This window comes from Drosophila mauritiana, chromosome 3L (assembly GCF_004382145.1).
Source record: "Drosophila mauritiana strain mau12 chromosome 3L, ASM438214v1, whole genome shotgun sequence".
NCBI lineage: Eukaryota > Metazoa > Arthropoda > Insecta > Diptera > Drosophilidae > Drosophila > Drosophila mauritiana.
In genome coordinates this window covers 3,070,921-3,087,879 of record NC_046669.1, presented here as the reverse complement: position 1 = coordinate 3,087,879, position 16,959 = coordinate 3,070,921, and the positions used below count along the sequence as shown (strand labels likewise).

Here is a 16,959-nt window from a genome sequence, read left to right as displayed (position 1 = left end):
CTAGCTAGAAAGTAGCTAAATCCCACAAATGCACAGAGATGGTTAATTGACATAGAATAATGCTCTTTTGACGTTTATCAAATGAATTGGTACTATCGTTGATGGCATGCATTGCTACTGAGACTTATTTTACAATGTAAGCGGCTAGTTTTGTGTGGGTTAATTAAGGGTTATCGGTCAAACTAAATTCTTGAAAAGTAGCCAGAAGGAAGCTAGGTCACTTGCTAACCGATTGCAGCTCCTATCGATGTCGATAGCTGCTGTCGAGCCCATCAGAATTCAAATTTGAAAGAGAGCAGAAAGCTTTTGTGGATCGGCGGATGAGGAGGAGGATGCTGGGCTGACGAACCGATCGGAACGGATTATTTAACGCGCCGCAAAAATGGCAACGCTTGCAAACAAAAGCCTACAAACGCTACGAAAGTTACATTACTAGAAACTAACCGACCTGAAGTGGAAATAGTTGGAGTGCAAAGTGTTGTTATTGGCGATTCGAAAACGACGGGTTAAGTTAATTCCGACTGTCTATATATAGATCCTCTGTATAGGCAAGCAAAATATTGCAAATAGGTTAAATATCTAAATATCTCGAAATGGGAAATCAGCCGGGAAAGCTGCACACGAATCCACAAGGCGGTCGCCCCAAGAAGAATGTCCACTGGAAGTCCGCAGGCAAGTAGAAAAGTAGTAACTCCATATCCCATCAGTGTCCCGGTCCCAGTACGTATTCCTATCCGAATTTCAAGATATCAGAGGAGGCCCCACATAGCTGTCTGGCTGGTGGGAGCGCTAGAAATGGGTCTATTTTTAGCCACTCGCACACTCAGTGGTTGCCGTGTTCGTCTGTTTGGCCCCAAAATCTCGCAACGTCAAAGTAATGTTGTCGTTTGAAAAGCGGAAGAATCATTATGCTGAGATAGTATCTTTCGTAGGTGCATAATTTCTAAGGCCCTTTAAGGGCTACAGTATGGAACTGGGACAGGAATATCTTAGCAATGCAATCTTTGTGTATCGAAATTGATTCTCTAAAACTATACTACTTATATTTAGGCCCCTATATCTTAGGTTTTCTTAATTAAAAATAAAATATTCCTCTATTTCCATCAAAGTTTATCTTTTCCCGCATCATATGAGATTTTTACATTAAATAGTACATTTCAATTTATTTGTTCCGCAATCAGAGCGACCCTCTCCGCCTGGCCGACCCATCCTGACGCCTGTGGCACTGTCGGAGCAGCAACCGGACGTGGTGAACCTGCGCTGGGATCGGCCACTCCACGATGGAGGTTCACCCATCACTGGCTATACGGTGGAGCACCGGCGCATGGGGTCACCCCACTGGGTAAGAGCCACGCCAACTCCCGTGGACCGCTGCGATGTGTGCATCAGTGGACTGGAGCCGGGATGGCGTTACCAGTTTCGTTGCTTTGCCGAGAACATTGTGGGGCGATCCGATGCCAGCGAGCTATCCGATCCGCTGACGGTGACGCTGCAGCGAAATGCCATAACCGTGCCCCGGTTCATCGACGAACTGGTGGACACGAATGCCGTGGAAGACGAGAGAATCGAGTTCCGCGTCCGCATTCTTGGCGAACCGCCGCCGGAGATCAACTGGTTTAAGGACGGCTACGAGATCTTCAGCAGTCGCCGCACCAAGATCGTCAACGACAACGAGGCCAGTGTCCTGGTGATCCACCAAGTGGCGCTGACCGACGAGGGCGAGATAAAATGCACGGCCACCAACCGAGCGGGACATGTGATTACCAAGGCAAGGTTGATGGTGCAGGCTCCTCCCAAGATCCGATTACCCCGCACCTACGAGGATGGACTGATTGTTGAGGCGGATGAAGTGTTGCGCCTCAAAGTGGGCGTGGCTGGACAGCCACCGCCCGCTATTACGTGGCTCCATGAGGGCGAGGTCATCGCTCCGGGTGGACGCTTTGAGGTGGGTCATCTTTTTAGCCACTACATAAATAACTCGCCTCCCATTGCAGGTCTCCAACACGGAGAAGAACTCGCTACTCAAGATCGACAATGTACTTCGAGAAGATCGCGGCGAGTATATGGTGAAGGCTTGGAATCGATTGGGTGAGGACAGTACCTCCTTTTTGGTTACAGTGACAGCCAGGCCCAATCCACCGGGTACTCCCAAACTGAATATGTCCTTTGGCAAGTCGGCCACTCTTTCCTGGACGGCTCCACTCGACGACGGAGGCTGTAAGATTGGCAACTACATAGTTGAATATTTCCGAGTGGGCTGGAACGTCTGGCTGAAGGCGGCCACCACTCGGGCACTGAACACCACACTTCACGATCTGATAGAGGGTTCCGAGTACAAATTTCGGGTGAAGGCAGAGAATCCATATGGCCTGAGCGAACCGTCGGGCGAATCGGAGCTGCTCTTCATCCCGGATCCAAAGCGGGGAATCACCAAACCGAAATCAGCCACAAGGATAGCCGGAGATGAGAAGGACAAGCCCAAGGCAGGAGCTGGGGGGATGCAGGTGCCACCGCGCAGGAAGACTTTATCTCCTCCACGGCCTCAAGCAGATGCCTCCACGGGCATGTCGCCCAAGCAGTCGCCCAGTGCGAAGCGGAAACCGAAGCCTCAGCTCATAGACAACGAGCAACTGACCCACGAAATGTCCTACGGAACTTCGGATCATGCTCTAAAGATGGACGTGCGCAAAAGTCCTTCGCTAAGTAGCGCCGATTTGGTTAATAAGCCCACGATAGATAGTTCCAATCCAAAGCTTAACCTGACCCTGGTTACCACTACACTGGCACCGCTGGACAAGTCTGTACCATCTCCCAAGGCACCCAGGACACCAGCTACCTCTCCCTTAAAACTCTTCAATCCTAAGCCCTCTGGAGCCCCTAAAGATAGGTCACCAGTGCAGTCAAAACCACAGCCATTGCCCACTCCGCCCAAGGAAAAGCCGGATAAGGCATCACCCAACCAGAAGAGGAGCTTAAGTCCACCCAACAAGAGGCAACCACCGCCTCTTCGCAAGAGTCCCACGCCACCGGAACCTATAAAGGTTACCCCAGCTCTGTTGAGGAGTGCGGAGCCCGTTCAACTGGGAGTCAACCAGAATGTAAGACGATTCTCTGGACAAGCCCTAAGCCCGGCCAGAAATGTGCCTACTCTGGCGTTGGCAGTGGCTTCCGGTGTGTCAGCTGTAATTGGCGAGAAGCTGCCCACTATCGAAATAAGTGCTCCACCAACGCCCCAGGAGGAGGAACCTCCAGTACCAGAGCGCAGTCCGTCTCCAGAACCAACTCCAAAGTCCCAGTCCAACGCAAGGCGCTTCTCCAGGTCAGCCGACAAACACGACGACGTTCACACCAGCAATGAGTTCATGCTGGTCGTCTTCGACAAGAATAGCAAGGTCAAGGATAAGGCCAGTAAGTTTTCTGTGATAAGGATTTACAAGCTAAGGATTACCCACTAAATCACCTCATATTCTAACTAAACCCATCCCATAATTCTCTTCCCCAGGACAAGATTCCTTTGAGCTGGACCTGGAGGACGCCATCCAGCCACCACCCATTTCGATTTCTGCGCCGGATCTGGCCTTCCTAGAGTTTACAAACTTGCACACCACCTTCCCACTGCGTCGCTCTGTTAGCTCCACGGAACTCTTGTATGAAAGGGCCATGGCCAGGTTCTACGAGGCAGTGGAACTCGAGCAGGCTTCCAAGTCCCGCAAGACGTCGCGGGACAAACTCACTCCGGTTCCCCACCAAACGCCTGCTAATCTCCGCAAGCGTCTGGGTTCCATATCGGAGGCTGAACGCTTGTCTTTCGAAAGAAGAAGCGAGATGCGTCGTCAATCGGCCGATGTGGTATCCATTTCCCGCAAATGGGACTCCAGGGAGAACGTCAACGAGATGGGTAACCTGACACGTATCCACACCACTGGACAATTGCCCTTTGAGACGCGAAAGGATCTTCTGGAGCCGGAAGCTGAAGAGGAACATGAAGATGGAGAGGAGGAACACTTAACTGAGAGCACGGCTGATGATAGCGAGGATATGGATCTGGATTATGATGAGGATGTGGACGTTGAGTATCCGCCGCAAAAGAAACTGCAGCAGCAGTCCAGCAACGACCTTGGTTCGGATTACACAGAGAGCACTGCATCCTCGGAGCAGGACTCCATCGAGAAGTTCAAGATGGAACTGCTGGCCCGCACCCGATCGCCCAGTCCTCGGGATCTGGAGACCTATCATCCACGTACCATGGGTGCTGGAACCTTTACACCATACAGGGCCCCCACCCCGGAGCAGGCTGCCGTTGTGCTCAACCGACCAGTGCCTCTGCCGAGTCCAGATTTTGTGCCCAAGCCGATCCTTAAGAGATCCTCTAATGAGCATGTGGAGCAAGCTGTTAGTCCCTTGCCGAGTAGTTTTGCCAGCCAAGCACCGACTATCATAGTGCCTCCAACTGCAACTGTAGCAACTACCAATCCAAGCACCCTTAAAATGGACCTGGCTAAGGGTATCAAGTCCTTTTTCAGCCGCGACAAGAGATCAGCCACCGAAAAGAACACAGAGGCCAACGAGGAGATATCCAATCCATTGGAAAGGACCAATGCTGCTGCCATTGCCGCGGACTTGGAAGTCAAGAGAAAAGCTAAGGAAGAGGAAGAACTGCGTCGCAAGGAGGAGGAGCGCCTCATGCAGGAGGAGGCCCATGCAGCAGTGGATCACTACAGCGATTTGGTGAAGGAGGTGGGTAGTTCCCACAAATACCATACGCCTCTATACCTGGACCGGGATGAACTGAAGCGAGCGGCTGCTAAGGCAGCAGCGGAAACCGACGAGGAGGACATGCTCACCCATGCGGAGGAACTGAAGAAGAGACGTGCCACCGGTGGCAGTGAAGACCTGTTTCTGGCTCCTCCAGTGGTCAGGGAGAGACGGCTCTCCATCTCGGAGCGGGAGCAACTTGTCCATGTCCGGGATGCAGCCAGCAGTCTGGCATTCCACCGATCGCCCGAAAAGCCAGAATCTGACCAGGAGCACGAGTCGCCGAAATCACAACAGGATGAGGAACCGGAGTACCCCACTGTGCTGGTGGTGCCGCCACCCAAATCGAAGAACAAGAACGAATCTGAGACTGAGAGCGTCATGAGCGAGATGGTGGAGGCTCGTCCGGATGCCAGGGGCCGGACTCGCTTGGTGAAGGTGAAAAGGGTGATCAGGCGAAGGGTTCCTTCGAGCACTCGATCACGGGACGCCTCACTCACCAGACCTGCGATTGCGGACGTAGAGGGCAGTCAGCAGACATCCTTGGTCCTCTCCGCCGCCGACAGGGACTTGCTGCAGAAAGCAGCCACTCTGGCCATCCTCCATTCTGAGGAGCAGGCGCACGAGAAGGTTCGCTCGGCTCTTAGCTACTGCACGGACCTGGTCCTCTTCCTGGTCGCCTGCTATGTGTACTTGTTCAAGGACGCACGCCTGGTCCTGCCCATTCTGGGCCTCATCATCTACAGGCAGCTGGGCGAGGCTGTGCGGGGTTATGTGCCCGGCTGGCTGCGCCGCAGGTTCACCGGGGATGGTAGCTAGACCACCCAATTAGCCATACCATCTCCGGCCCACACTGACATGCGTTTATCGGTTAAGTTAGTTTTTATTACATACGACTTATTTATACGTCTTAAGGTAAAGAAGAAGGTATCCCCCGAGTACATCGTACTAGAATCTGTATACGTAAAATCCCTGCAATCCTGCTCTGGTTGTAGCAAATAGTTATAGAGAATCACTTCCTTGATCAACATCTATGAACCAGAGTAGGGAGCTAAGAAAAAACCAAAGTTTTTTGACCCACCCATGAATATTACTCATTACTACCTAACTTTCATTAACATTAACCTCTATCTGCGATCATCCGTTTTCCGAAGCCCATTTCCCAAGGATAACTAACTTGTCATCATCTCTAAAAATCGAAAAAAGATTAATCCTATAAATCCCCAGTTTTGGTTTGCTTTGTGTATGTATGAGAAGCTATGTAAATCCTAATGTTATTATGATAAGTGTTCGTTTGCGGTTCTATGTGGTCCATCCGGATTGTTGGTGATTCACTTGGAAAATAAAGCTTAGCATGTTATAAATTCGTATACTTTCTCTCCAAATGTTTACCAACCCGCCAGTTTATCCCAAAACACTGACTTCCGTGGGGGATTTAAAATTGGATAGACCCATAAGCAGATCGAAAAGCGCTTATCAGATGACGACAATGGTCAACAGAAATGCTGCGCCAAATTCAGGAAGACGCTATCAGTAGACAGTAATAACAAATCTTGATGGATGGATATAAAAGCTTCTGCGACTTTAATTTTAGTAGTCGTCTTTCACTCACCACTCAGACATGGCCATTGCTCTGGACTGGCTGCTCCTGGTTACCTTGGCCAGTGGATCCCTGGCCCTGTGGTCTCCTCAGTTGGTGCCTCCAACTGGTGGTCTGTTGCCGCCGTCCCCGCCAGCTACCTTAGCTCCACCGCCCACTCTATCCCAGGATCTGGAAGAAATCCAGCGTCTGATCCAGTCGAAGCCATTGAACCAGCTATTGGTGCGCTACCTAATCAACGATGCCCAGTTCCAGGCCTTCGTGCGGATCATCAACAGCAATGCCGCAGTCACTGCCCGCTGGCGTCTGCTTTCCCAGCCGGAGCTCATTCTCTTTCTGCAATGGACAGACCAGCAGCTCCTGGCCTCGGGCGGTTCCTTTGAGTTGGAGGAGCAGAGGCTCAAAGTGAGTCTATTGAACCAGTTTCCCTACTGGTCCGGCACCGTTTTCGGCTGGCAAGGATTCCTAAACGAAGTTCAGCTCTACTTTCCACTGTATGCTATCCGAGCGCACATCGATGCCAAGGTGCTGCAGCAGGGAATTTTCGCCCAGTTCTGGTCGAGATTACAGGGATTGCGAGTCATGTATGAACGCTGGCTGACTACAGTGGAAACTACACAGGTTCTGGCTGAACTTCAGAAGGCGGGCATTGATACCGTCCAATTGGATAGCATCATCCGAGAGCTCCTCGGCTGGAATGCTGTGAATGGTACGGTAGAAGCCTCTACTGCTGCCCCTGGAACTCCCGCTGCACCCACCGCAATTCCGGGTGCAGTTTTGCCCCCAGTTAACACTGTTTCTGTGGTTGTCTAGACTGCCATAACACAGTGATGGGGAGTCAGCCGTTCCTAGGAAGGATTCAATATATAACATACCAATTGAGTAGAATAAATCGCACTCGTATGGTAAGAGTTGCACAATATTTGTAAAAATAAATTGGGGATCAACTGTTATTTTGCAAGTCTATTCATTGGATATTATACTTCTTAAAAGATATCAACAGATATTTGGCTACGTAGTCTCCACCTGGCTGAGGACTTCCCATCGCTGTCGGTATAGCTAACATATATTTTGGATAATCACTGCCACTGCTGGCAACATTGCACCAAAGTTATTAACAATCAATGGGGACTAACTACATCTATGCGTAATACGTATATGCATCTATACGTGAAACGTGGTCTCCGGCGGAGTTGCTTAGAACTTCAGTTTGCTTAGTGTGTTGGAGACTTCCTGGGCATTGGCCCCCTTCTTCTTGTTGTTCTTGATGGGTGCCACAGGGGCCTTTGGCTTCTTCACCACCAGATCCTTGTGTAGAGTCTTCAGTTTGGCGTCCAAATTCTCCTGCTTGGCTTTAACAGATTCCTTGATCTGCAAGTTAAGCGCGTACGTGACGGGATTCTATCCAGCAGTAGCCAATCCACTCACCTGCTTGAGCTTGCCCTGCACTTCCTTGGGCTTCTTGCCCTTGCCCTTGTTACCGTTGCCTACTTTGAATACGTTCTTGGCCTTCTTGGACTTGTTCAGAGCCGACTTTGGCTTGGCGGCCCCAGGAGTTACCTTCTTGTTGTTTGCCTTGTTGCGACCCATCTGTAAGTATGCATACGAGGAGACTCTTTGTAATTGTTTGGAAATCACAACTTTATTGTATCTATTGGATCAAACATATTTCACTTTGGTGGGGACCTCCAGCTCCTCCTCTGCACAACGTTTTCTCGTGACTTCGACTTCCTTTAAAGTGGTTAGCAAGTTTAGTGATAGCTTAAAGGACACTCTATACATGTCCTTGTTGGGGGCAACATTCCGTACAAAATTGATACCCTGGAGCAGGTCATCGTCCAGGATGGCTCCCAGATTGCTCTCCACCAGTTGACGCACCAATTCCTTGGTGTTCTCACCCTTGGCAAAGGAGTAAACATGAACAGTGGGATAGCACACGTTTGTGGGCAACTGTGCCAGCTCATCTGCACTGTAGAGACCACGAAATGCGTCCAGGAACTCTACAGCCATTGCAGGTAGATTCATTGTAATATGTATGGCATACGTAGTAGTATCCGTGGTACATAGACGCTTTAGCAGGTCCTGCCTTAGCTCCTCGACGATAAACTGCCTACCATCTTTATTGCTCATCTTTATATTGGGCATGCACTTATTTCTCTTGGCATTATGCTGGAGCCAACGGAAACTCTCAGGGTTCAGGTCATTGGCCAGGACATGGCATCGCTTCTTGGCAGCAGGCACACTGAATGGACCCACGCCAGCAAATACATCATAGAGAACATCGTCCGATTTCAGCATTTTGACAATTCTTTCGTGCTCCGTGGAGAGGCGGGGATTCCAGTACACCTTGGAGAAGTCAAACTCAAATGGGACTCCGTTCTCCTTAGTTTCCACCTGGTAATTGGGGTCCCCACAGATCAGCTCCAGCTGGAAGTTGCGGTAGGTGTTGTCAATGGAGGATGCTTTGTTAACCACAGTGCGGCAATTGGGAAGCTTGTCACGGAGCACCTGACCGATGAGCTGCTTATAGGGCAGCAGATGATCACGAAGATTAAGGTGGGCAATGTGGCCTATGCGGGAGTAGGAGGTGAGACCCTCCTCCTCCGTGGGTAGAACGCTTTTAAGGATTTCATTGGCGCTCCAATTTTCATACCTCAACTCGAGGTCGGCAAAGGAGAAGTTCTCGGCATTGACTTTCTGCCTCTGCAGATCCTCTGTTGGCAGGGATTCCCAGTTTTTGACAGGCGTTGGATGTAGTAGGATCTCTCGAGATTGGTCCACAGCTCGGACAGGATGCAGGTGCTCCATTTTCAGCAGGAACTTCTTGACCAGCGGCATCACACGTTGCACCTGAGACTCGGGCACCCGTAATCGCGGAACTTGAACGATCTTTCGGAACTGTTCCCTTTGGAGCTCCTGCATTCCGCGCACCGAGCTGGGAGGCTTCAGCTCCTTGACGTCCATGTTTCGAAAGTAGTGACGTAAACGATTCGTTATAATCGTGAAATCCTTCAATCTGGACACCATAAACATCAAAACACGTGCGACCTAGATTCTGGTGTTTTCGTGAATTTGGAACATGAAAGTCGGGCTACTTTGATATGGAAGGCTGGAGCAGCTCGTGGAGGACTTACAGATCCCACAAATATCAATTATTCTTTGAATATATACCTTTATTAATTCCAAAATCAAGATCGGATGAAAAAGCCAAACAAACGCAAAAACGTAAAAACAGTGTGACCATACGGATGACCGTTACAATATACTATATATTAGACAAAAATATACTGAAACTGCTATGCTTTCAAAAAATAATGAATTAATGTTAATAATTAATTCCTTTTTCAGACAAATATTAGAATTCATCTACTCCTTTTCAAATATCTCAGCTATTAATCATTATAAACATAGCTGAACTTAATTATCCAATTCAAAACAATCAACTTGCTACCTTTGGTGACATTTTTAAGTTTATTTAAAAATTAAAAGTCAATTATATAGATTTCGTGATTAATTATTAGGGAGATTAACTTTCACAGTATACAATATGCACTTTCGCTGAAGACATTTACACTTTGTTACAAAAATATGTTGTATTTTATCTTTTGACTACACTCTAAGCCATTTATTCATCAAACAATGTGCGAAAAACATAAGACGGGCTTCAGAAGATTTACAATTTGTGCAATATCAAAAGGCCTATTCTTCAAAATGGACACACAAGCGAATTTTGTGCTCGTAATCAGGCTAGTACATACATAAGTGGGTACGTAGAAAGGCGGATTCATTATTTGAGTTTTTGCAGTGGCTGTCCTGTCCGCGAAGCGCTGGATATTTTAATGTATACGTACTACTATCTTTAGCGTGGCAGAAACATACACATAACAATTAGGGATTGGGCGAACCAAAATGTAAAACGGCGGAGCAATTTAGCGAGTTAGCGTTAGATTAAGGGAAGCCTTGGCTCTTTCCATCTGCCTTCGCTGTGGAATCCAAATGATATTACTACAATTAAATAAATAAAGGCAAAAAACGCTTGCTTAAAGTAATCAATCTACACCACGGAACCCCTTGCTGGACCTGCTCGTTCAATCCTATCGACGGTATCGCCCCAAATATGCGCGGCAGTTGGGGCACGAGTGATGCACATCCATGCAGTCGTCGATGCAGCAAGGTATTAGGCAGCATCCCAGCCAGCAACTAGGAAAGGAAGAAAGAACCGCATTAACTCGACGTCTTTGGGGATGCAGAAAGCCAGGCAAAACTCACCCGAACAGGGCAATCAAAAATCCGGACAAGTAGGCAATCATTCCCGGCTCGGTGCGCGTAGTCGTCTCGATCTCGGCATGGCACGATGGACAGATCATGTGTGTCGAAGTGCGGCTAATGGGCACAACCGTGGTCACAATCGTTGTATTTGCCGTGGTTGCGGGCGCCACCACGGGCGTATATGGACCCACCGGCTTCACTCCGCCCACCGCCTCCTGGTAAGAGGGCGGGGCCGAAGGGGGCGGCACATAGGTGAACTGCGGAGGAGCACTGCCAGGTTTACTCATGTTGCTAGGCTAGTAAATGCACTTGGCGGTTAAGAATCTATAAAAAAATGCAATTAAGTTACATTTAAAAAAAAAAAGAAAAAAACTTAAATTTCTATAAATTTTAAAAGCAACTATAACCACTCAATTGGCACTTTTCATATCCTTATTACTGGCATTCTGTCGTTTTGTTTTCTATTATCAGCAGCAAATCTCATGGGAGTTCCCCGACGAAAACAATTCCCACAGCTTTGCGCAATCAACAGAAAATTGGCTTTGCTTTTTTTTTTATGTTGCAAAACCATGCGTACCTTCTAGGCAAAATTTATGTAGATATGTAATTGTATAAGTTTTAAATCAAAATATGTTTCAAATCCAGTTTTTAACCGAATGGCGATAAAATGTGCAAAAATCAAACTAAAAGTTACTAATTCAGAAAGATAAACAACCAGAACTGATTTGATTAAGAAAACGGATGCTGAAAATAGCGCAGAGCCCAATGGTCAGCATCTCATTCCCAACCACGGCGCCATGAGTCACTTTCGCTCATTTGGCACGCATTCGAATCTATTGGAGAGCAAGTCCGCATAGAGAGATCTCAAAAAGTACTCCACATGGATATACCCTATGCAGAATCAACTTTAAAATAAGAGACTAAGCATCAACTTAAATCAGAGTATACAAATCAAGAAGCTTAATAATATTCAATAAAATCTCGTCGAAACATTCGTTTCCGTGTAGCAAACGAGGGAAATAATCTGCTGGCGGTCACAAGGCAATTACCAATTGAAATTCCATGAAGGGATTGTAAGCAGACATGCAAAACTGGGAGCAACAATCGGAGTTTTCGGTAGAAACTCAGATAAGATATGGCAATTGTATTCGTATGACGACAACTGCCAAAGCAATTGAGCAATTGTCTTTACATGTCTGAATATCAGACGACGACAGGCGCTCAACTTTTGGAACTGGTGTACAATGACCTGCCCCTCATCCAAATCCAAACTGCGCCAACTTTCACCATTCGTTCAGGGAGCCATTGCACACAGATATAGATATCTGAAGCACATAGCTGCAGGCCAGGCGGAAGTAGATATGGCCAAGTCAGATAACCAGATGTCTTGGTCTTGGCCAGAACGCCAACGATCGGCTAAAACCAGCTGCACTTGGCGGAAATAAGCACAGCTATGTACATCAGATACATCAGGTATACGAGTACGATGACGTATGTGGGCGATATGCATCGATCTCAGCTGAATCAGCTTCGATTTGGTTTACACTCGATCGAAGCAAATTCGTTAATGCAATTAGCATCCGCTGGCGTCCAGGTTCTACTTAAACTCTCCCATTTACCAGTCCAATTCCCAGAGATTGCCATGGGCAACGAAACCAGTTGAAGGCGGCGGCTGGCATTAATTGGAAAATAAATTGAGACTTTGAGACACTACCCCAGAAATTCATCCTATGTGCAACCGCATCGATTGCGTCATGCCATCAGACATTCATTATCTTCTCATCTCGGATGAATCTTCGCTTTGCAAATGCGATAACCTTGCGATTTTGGACCAAGCAATCTTTAACTCACAGAGTTTAGCGCTGACACCAACTAATTCCCTTCGGTAGTTAAAATGGTTGATATATGTCGGCAGTCAAAGGTTTTTCCAGACTATCATATCACAATTGTATAAGGAATGCAGCTGGGATGCTAGTTAATAAGATTAATTTGAGATGGAACGCATTTCAGCTAAACAATCTTGCACACGTAGAACATATATGTAAATGAAAGAGTTTTATAAATAAACAAAGACTGTAAAATATACGGCTGAATAGTACCCAAAATACACCTATCTTATCCCCTTTATCCTATCGCAATAGGCCGCTTATCTAGTTTACAACGATTTCGAATAAAAGCAGAATATAATATTTTCCCGTGTACAGAGCAACCTTCTAACCGAATTGATGCTTCTTTTTGGAAGAGTATGCGATAAATTAGAATATTCAGCTGTGTACGTCTGTGCGTACAAGGTCTGCCACTCGACGCGATCAGAAGAGATTTAAAAACGCCTTAATATGTATTTAATTTTAGCCTTTGTGTTAATTTCAGGCAGCGTTTTCGTGTATTTCTCTGCCGCATGCAAATTTTATGAATCGAACTTTAGGCTCACGGGGCATATTCATCCAACGAAATTAACGTAAACCTAATTACGTTTGTAGGTAAACCAGAAAATGAAATAATTGTACACACATTTCGTAGGTAAATTGTGGCGAAATTGCGCACAATTACCATGGAATCTAAGCACTGTTTGTGGATAGAACTGGATTCGAGTTTGAACGACCTTGGGTACGCCCTTTTAAAATCGCTTTTTGTAAACCCAGCCCTCCATTCAATAACGATCGTGACGATGATGAAGTTGCTTTGAATGATGTGTATTCCGCACACTATCTTTCGCACCGCCAGATGTTTTCGGCCGATTCAGATGCCACAGATGACGTAGTCGCACCAAAAATAGCCACTTCAGGGGGCGGCAAGGACGCGGGGGGCGTGGCAAAACAAGAGCAAAAGGCAATGGGTTCACAGGTGTGTGTGTTGGTGTGGGTGGATTGGATTGAAACTGCTTGTTGCATTCGTTGGTAATTAAATATCTTGATATTATCACACTGCACCATGCGATGGATTACACCATATAGCACATATAACCACAGAAAAATAGCCCGATTTAATTTGCGCTTAATTTTAATGTACTTTTATTCGCACGCACACGCAGATACATTTCGGCATTAGTATAAGTGCACATACGAGGGAACACTTTAAACTGATTTTGAGTTTTATCTAAATATGTTTGGGCCCGTTTTCTTCGCTGCCCATATTTGGTTGTTATTATTAGCTTGTCGCACCTGCACAAATATTCTTTCGAAAGCGATCGCTACCTCGTATTTTGCAGAGCGATACGTTTTAATAATAAATGCCTCGTTGCGGAGTGACCGTTACAAGTATTGTTCAGAAATACCATACCGAGGCAATCGATAACTTTCGATTCATCTTGTATCGATTGCATGCCCTTTCCAAACAACAGGAGTGCCATCGAAATGCACTGCGAAAAACACACGCCGGATATTCAAGAATTAATGCCCGTGAGGGAGCACAGGTGCGAGAAATGTCCGAGCCTTATCTTTGGCAACCTCAGTCACTATCAACTGCACCTGCGCCGGCGGCACCAGGAGGTTCTCCCACCCTCAGTGATTGGGCCAATTGTCGCATTCCATTGCCCCGTGGAAAAGTGCATCTACCATGTGGCCACCAAGGGAGCCCGCAGCTTCACTAGCTTGCGCTTGCTGCGACAGCACTACCAGAAGAGCCACCTGGAGAAGAACTACAAGTGCCTGGCGTGCGGCGGTAAATTCCTGCTGCATCACCATCTGGAGAAGCATCAGTGCGCAAAACACAAGTGTCCATTGTGTGAACTGACCTACAACAGCAAGGCTGGCCTCAGGACCCACATGCGGCGGAAGAACCACTTGGTGCTGCATGAATCCGACAAGGTTCCCATACCCTCGCTGGCCACATGGAAAAGGCTGAATCCACAGCCAATTCCGGTTTCTACAGATTCCTTAACTACCCACAGTTTACAAACAGACACTGATTTACATCCGTCAGAGGAATATATTAACAACCTGCCTTCCAACTTGGCGGGGGTTACAGAACTATATGCTGAAATACCCAATCCGGAGGCCAATATGCCCTCCACTCTTGAACTTGCCACCGATTTACCGGCTGAAGAGGAACATATTCTTTGTTTCCTGCCCATTATGGATGTGCCCTATGCGCTAGAGATGTCATCCCAGAAACTAGATATGGAAACACAAACGGAGGAAGACGATCTGAATGAAATCAGGAACGAAGTGCTGGCGCCCTTGTTGCGCGATATAGAAACCCAAACACCCGACACCAGAGGCGACATAGGAACGATGACCGATGATTTCGCAGAGGAACAGGAGCCTGTTGCGGTCGGAAGCCATTTCCACGCGTATCCAGAAACTGAACCTATGTTTGACTTGCAAACCTCTGCCCACATGTACACCCAAACCTGCGACGATTTGTTCGAGGAACTCGGTCTGTCCCACATTCAAACCCAAACCCACTGGCCAGATGGTCTGTACAACACGCAGCACACGCAGACCTGCGATGAAATAATGGACGAACTCTTCCCCGACAACTTTCAGTCCACTTGCACGCAAACCAGGTGGCTGGACTGAAAGGATACTGGAGAAGGCGAAAGCTAGAATGAGCAGATCAAAAACTCATTGTATTATATATAATTATATAATTATTATTTGTTAATGTGAAAATTAAGTAAATTATTTTTTTGTGAAAACACAAAACAATTCTAAAGCCATCTTATAATACAAGTTCGTTCAGAAGTAGTTGGTTTCACGTAAATCTAGACAGACTTTTGGCGAGGTCAAAAAGTTTTGGTCTTGGAGCGACCATCCGACTTGGTCAGAAGCAACTCAGAGCATTGGAAAAAACAATAGCTGCAGAAGCAGAGTGCCACATAGTTTCCCACTCCACTAAGGTAGGCGCCGCGCATTAGGAAGTCTCCAATCTCTTGTCCGCCGATAAAGTAGACATTGGAGAAGGCGGCCGGAATGAAGAGCTGGGTGGCCAGGATTGCGTACAATCGCTGAGCTCCCACGGCTCCCAGGTGACGCTGTGTCCACCGCTGGTACTCCGGCATCGCGGTAAACGTCTTAAACACCTTCTCTGCAGCCAGGCAGAGGAAGTTCAGAATGCTCCAGATAAGCACGTAGGTGTAGCATCCATGCCAGACGAACACAAAGGCGAAGGTCAAGGCGGTGGCGCCGAACTTTGCCGCTGCCGATGATCGCTTGCCGCACAGCTCGGCGTAAATGTGCTGGAATAGGAATTCGTACAGACCCTCATCGAAGTACTTCCACATGTCCGAGTAGAAGTGGATGCGTCCGATGCAGCGAGGTCTATTGGGAGCTGGGATGCCATCCTGCACAGCAAAAGCTATCCCCAAGCCGTATGTCACCACGTAGTACAGGAAAAAGAACTGGCCCATGAAGTAGCCGGCGGAGTGCTGCCAAAACACCGAGTCCATCATCTCCACCATTCGCACATCGCGCGACATGTAGTGTATATAGAAATAGTGGAGGGCGCACTGCATCACCAACCACCATATGGCGCTGCGCAGGAGTCCTCCGACGAATCTCAGCCAGTTTTGCTCTTCATCCTCTCTCCGGGCTGCGAACCTCTGGTAGCTAATGATCGGCCCATAGGTCAGACAGGGAAAGTACATGGCGTAGCCAAGATACTGGACGAGGCTGTATCTCGTCAAATCCTCCTGCTTAGCTCCCATCTTGGAAAGCGAGTAACTGCATCCGCGAAGCACACTCCAGGACATTGTGACAATAACCAGGACGTATTCCGTGTAACCAACGCGATCTGTCCACCAGGCATTCTTTTGCATCACATTGATGCACAGTATCCAGCCGGCGGACAAAAGCCACACGAGGAATTTTAGTGAGAACAGGGAAACGAGGTAGTACGTTGCTATTAATGTGACTAGTAGTACCATCGATGACCAGTCCAGGCTTACACTAAGAGCCAAGGCACAGACGCCGATGAATCCCAGACACTGAAGGCGGGGACATTTCCAGCGTATGAATCCTTGGACAACCGCGTGCAGCAAGTAAAAGGGCCAAAAGCTGGCGATAAAGTCTCCAAAGTTCTCCAGCTCATCGTTGCTGTCATCCCGACGCCGCTGGGAAAAAGGATACAAGCGCCAGCCCTCCGGAAACTGGAACTTTGCCTCATTGGATATGTGATCCCGCAGTCCATATATCTTGTACAGGCCCACAACTATATACGCTATATAGACGCCAAAGTAGACGAAAATCTCGCAGCGGGTGAGTAGGGATCGGTCTGGTAACCTGGACATCACTACACCACCGACTTGGACTATTCATTCCGGGAAAAGATTTCGCTAGGGATGTGAAGAACCAGCGAAAATATCGATATTTGTATACCCTTGATGGAGAAGATTA

General features: G+C 47.7%; 7 protein-coding genes across 8 annotated transcripts; 3 read left to right on the top strand and 4 right to left on the bottom strand.

Annotated features, from left to right (window-relative positions):
* Positions 1-294: 294 nt before the first annotated feature.
* On the top strand, positions 295-6,104 carry LOC117141142 (titin homolog). The gene is made up of 4 exons (XM_033304474.1): positions 295-672; positions 1,182-1,945; positions 1,995-3,408; positions 3,503-6,104. The coding sequence occupies exons 1-4, from the start codon at positions 594-596 to the stop codon at positions 5,572-5,574; spliced, it is 4,329 nt and encodes a 1,442-aa protein (XP_033160365.1). The 5' UTR covers positions 295-593; the 3' UTR covers positions 5,575-6,104.
* Positions 6,105-6,362: 258 nt separating this feature from the next.
* LOC117139842 lies at positions 6,363-7,308 on the top strand. Its single transcript, XM_033302489.1, has one exon. The coding sequence runs from the start codon at positions 6,377-6,379 to the stop codon at positions 7,166-7,168; it is 792 nt and encodes a 263-aa protein (XP_033158380.1). The 5' UTR covers positions 6,363-6,376; the 3' UTR covers positions 7,169-7,308.
* LOC117139845 lies at positions 7,152-9,624 on the bottom strand. Its single transcript, XM_033302491.1, has 3 exons — positions 9,527-9,624; positions 7,784-7,945; positions 7,152-7,726 (listed from the first exon to the last, which is right to left on the bottom strand). Exons 2-3 carry the CDS (start codon positions 7,943-7,945, stop codon positions 7,553-7,555), a joined length of 336 nt encoding a protein of 111 aa, XP_033158382.1. The 5' UTR covers positions 9,527-9,624; the 3' UTR covers positions 7,152-7,552.
* Positions 7,982-9,520, bottom strand: LOC117139839 (tRNA (guanine(37)-N1)-methyltransferase). The gene has a single exon (XM_033302486.1). The coding sequence runs from the start codon at positions 9,386-9,388 to the stop codon at positions 8,015-8,017; it is 1,374 nt and encodes a 457-aa protein (XP_033158377.1). The 5' UTR covers positions 9,389-9,520; the 3' UTR covers positions 7,982-8,014.
* Positions 9,625-9,853: 229 nt separating the features above from the next.
* Positions 9,854-13,883, bottom strand: LOC117139844 (LITAF domain-containing protein). Of its 2 annotated transcripts, XR_004459381.1 has the most exons (4): positions 13,786-13,883; positions 10,625-10,948; positions 10,396-10,555; positions 9,854-10,338 (listed from the first exon to the last, which is right to left on the bottom strand). XR_004459381.1 is itself a non-coding variant. In XM_033302490.1 (3 exons), exons 2-3 carry the CDS (start codon positions 10,909-10,911, stop codon positions 10,450-10,452), a joined length of 393 nt encoding a protein of 130 aa, XP_033158381.1. In that variant the 5' UTR covers positions 10,912-10,948; positions 13,786-13,883; the 3' UTR covers positions 9,854-10,449. The 2 variants fall into 2 exon arrangements, 1 of the variants encoding a protein (XP_033158381.1); XM_033302490.1 differs by having other exon boundaries at positions 9,854-10,555.
* A 71-nt stretch (positions 13,884-13,954) lies between these two features.
* LOC117139840 lies at positions 13,955-15,241 on the top strand. The gene has a single exon (XM_033302487.1). It carries the CDS (start codon positions 13,978-13,980, stop codon positions 15,142-15,144), a length of 1,167 nt encoding a protein of 388 aa, XP_033158378.1. The 5' UTR covers positions 13,955-13,977; the 3' UTR covers positions 15,145-15,241.
* On the bottom strand, positions 15,198-16,910 carry LOC117139838 (protein-cysteine N-palmitoyltransferase Rasp). Its single transcript, XM_033302485.1, has one exon. The coding sequence runs from the start codon at positions 16,851-16,853 to the stop codon at positions 15,351-15,353; it is 1,503 nt and encodes a 500-aa protein (XP_033158376.1). The 5' UTR covers positions 16,854-16,910; the 3' UTR covers positions 15,198-15,350.
* Positions 16,911-16,959: the final 49 nt, after the last annotated feature.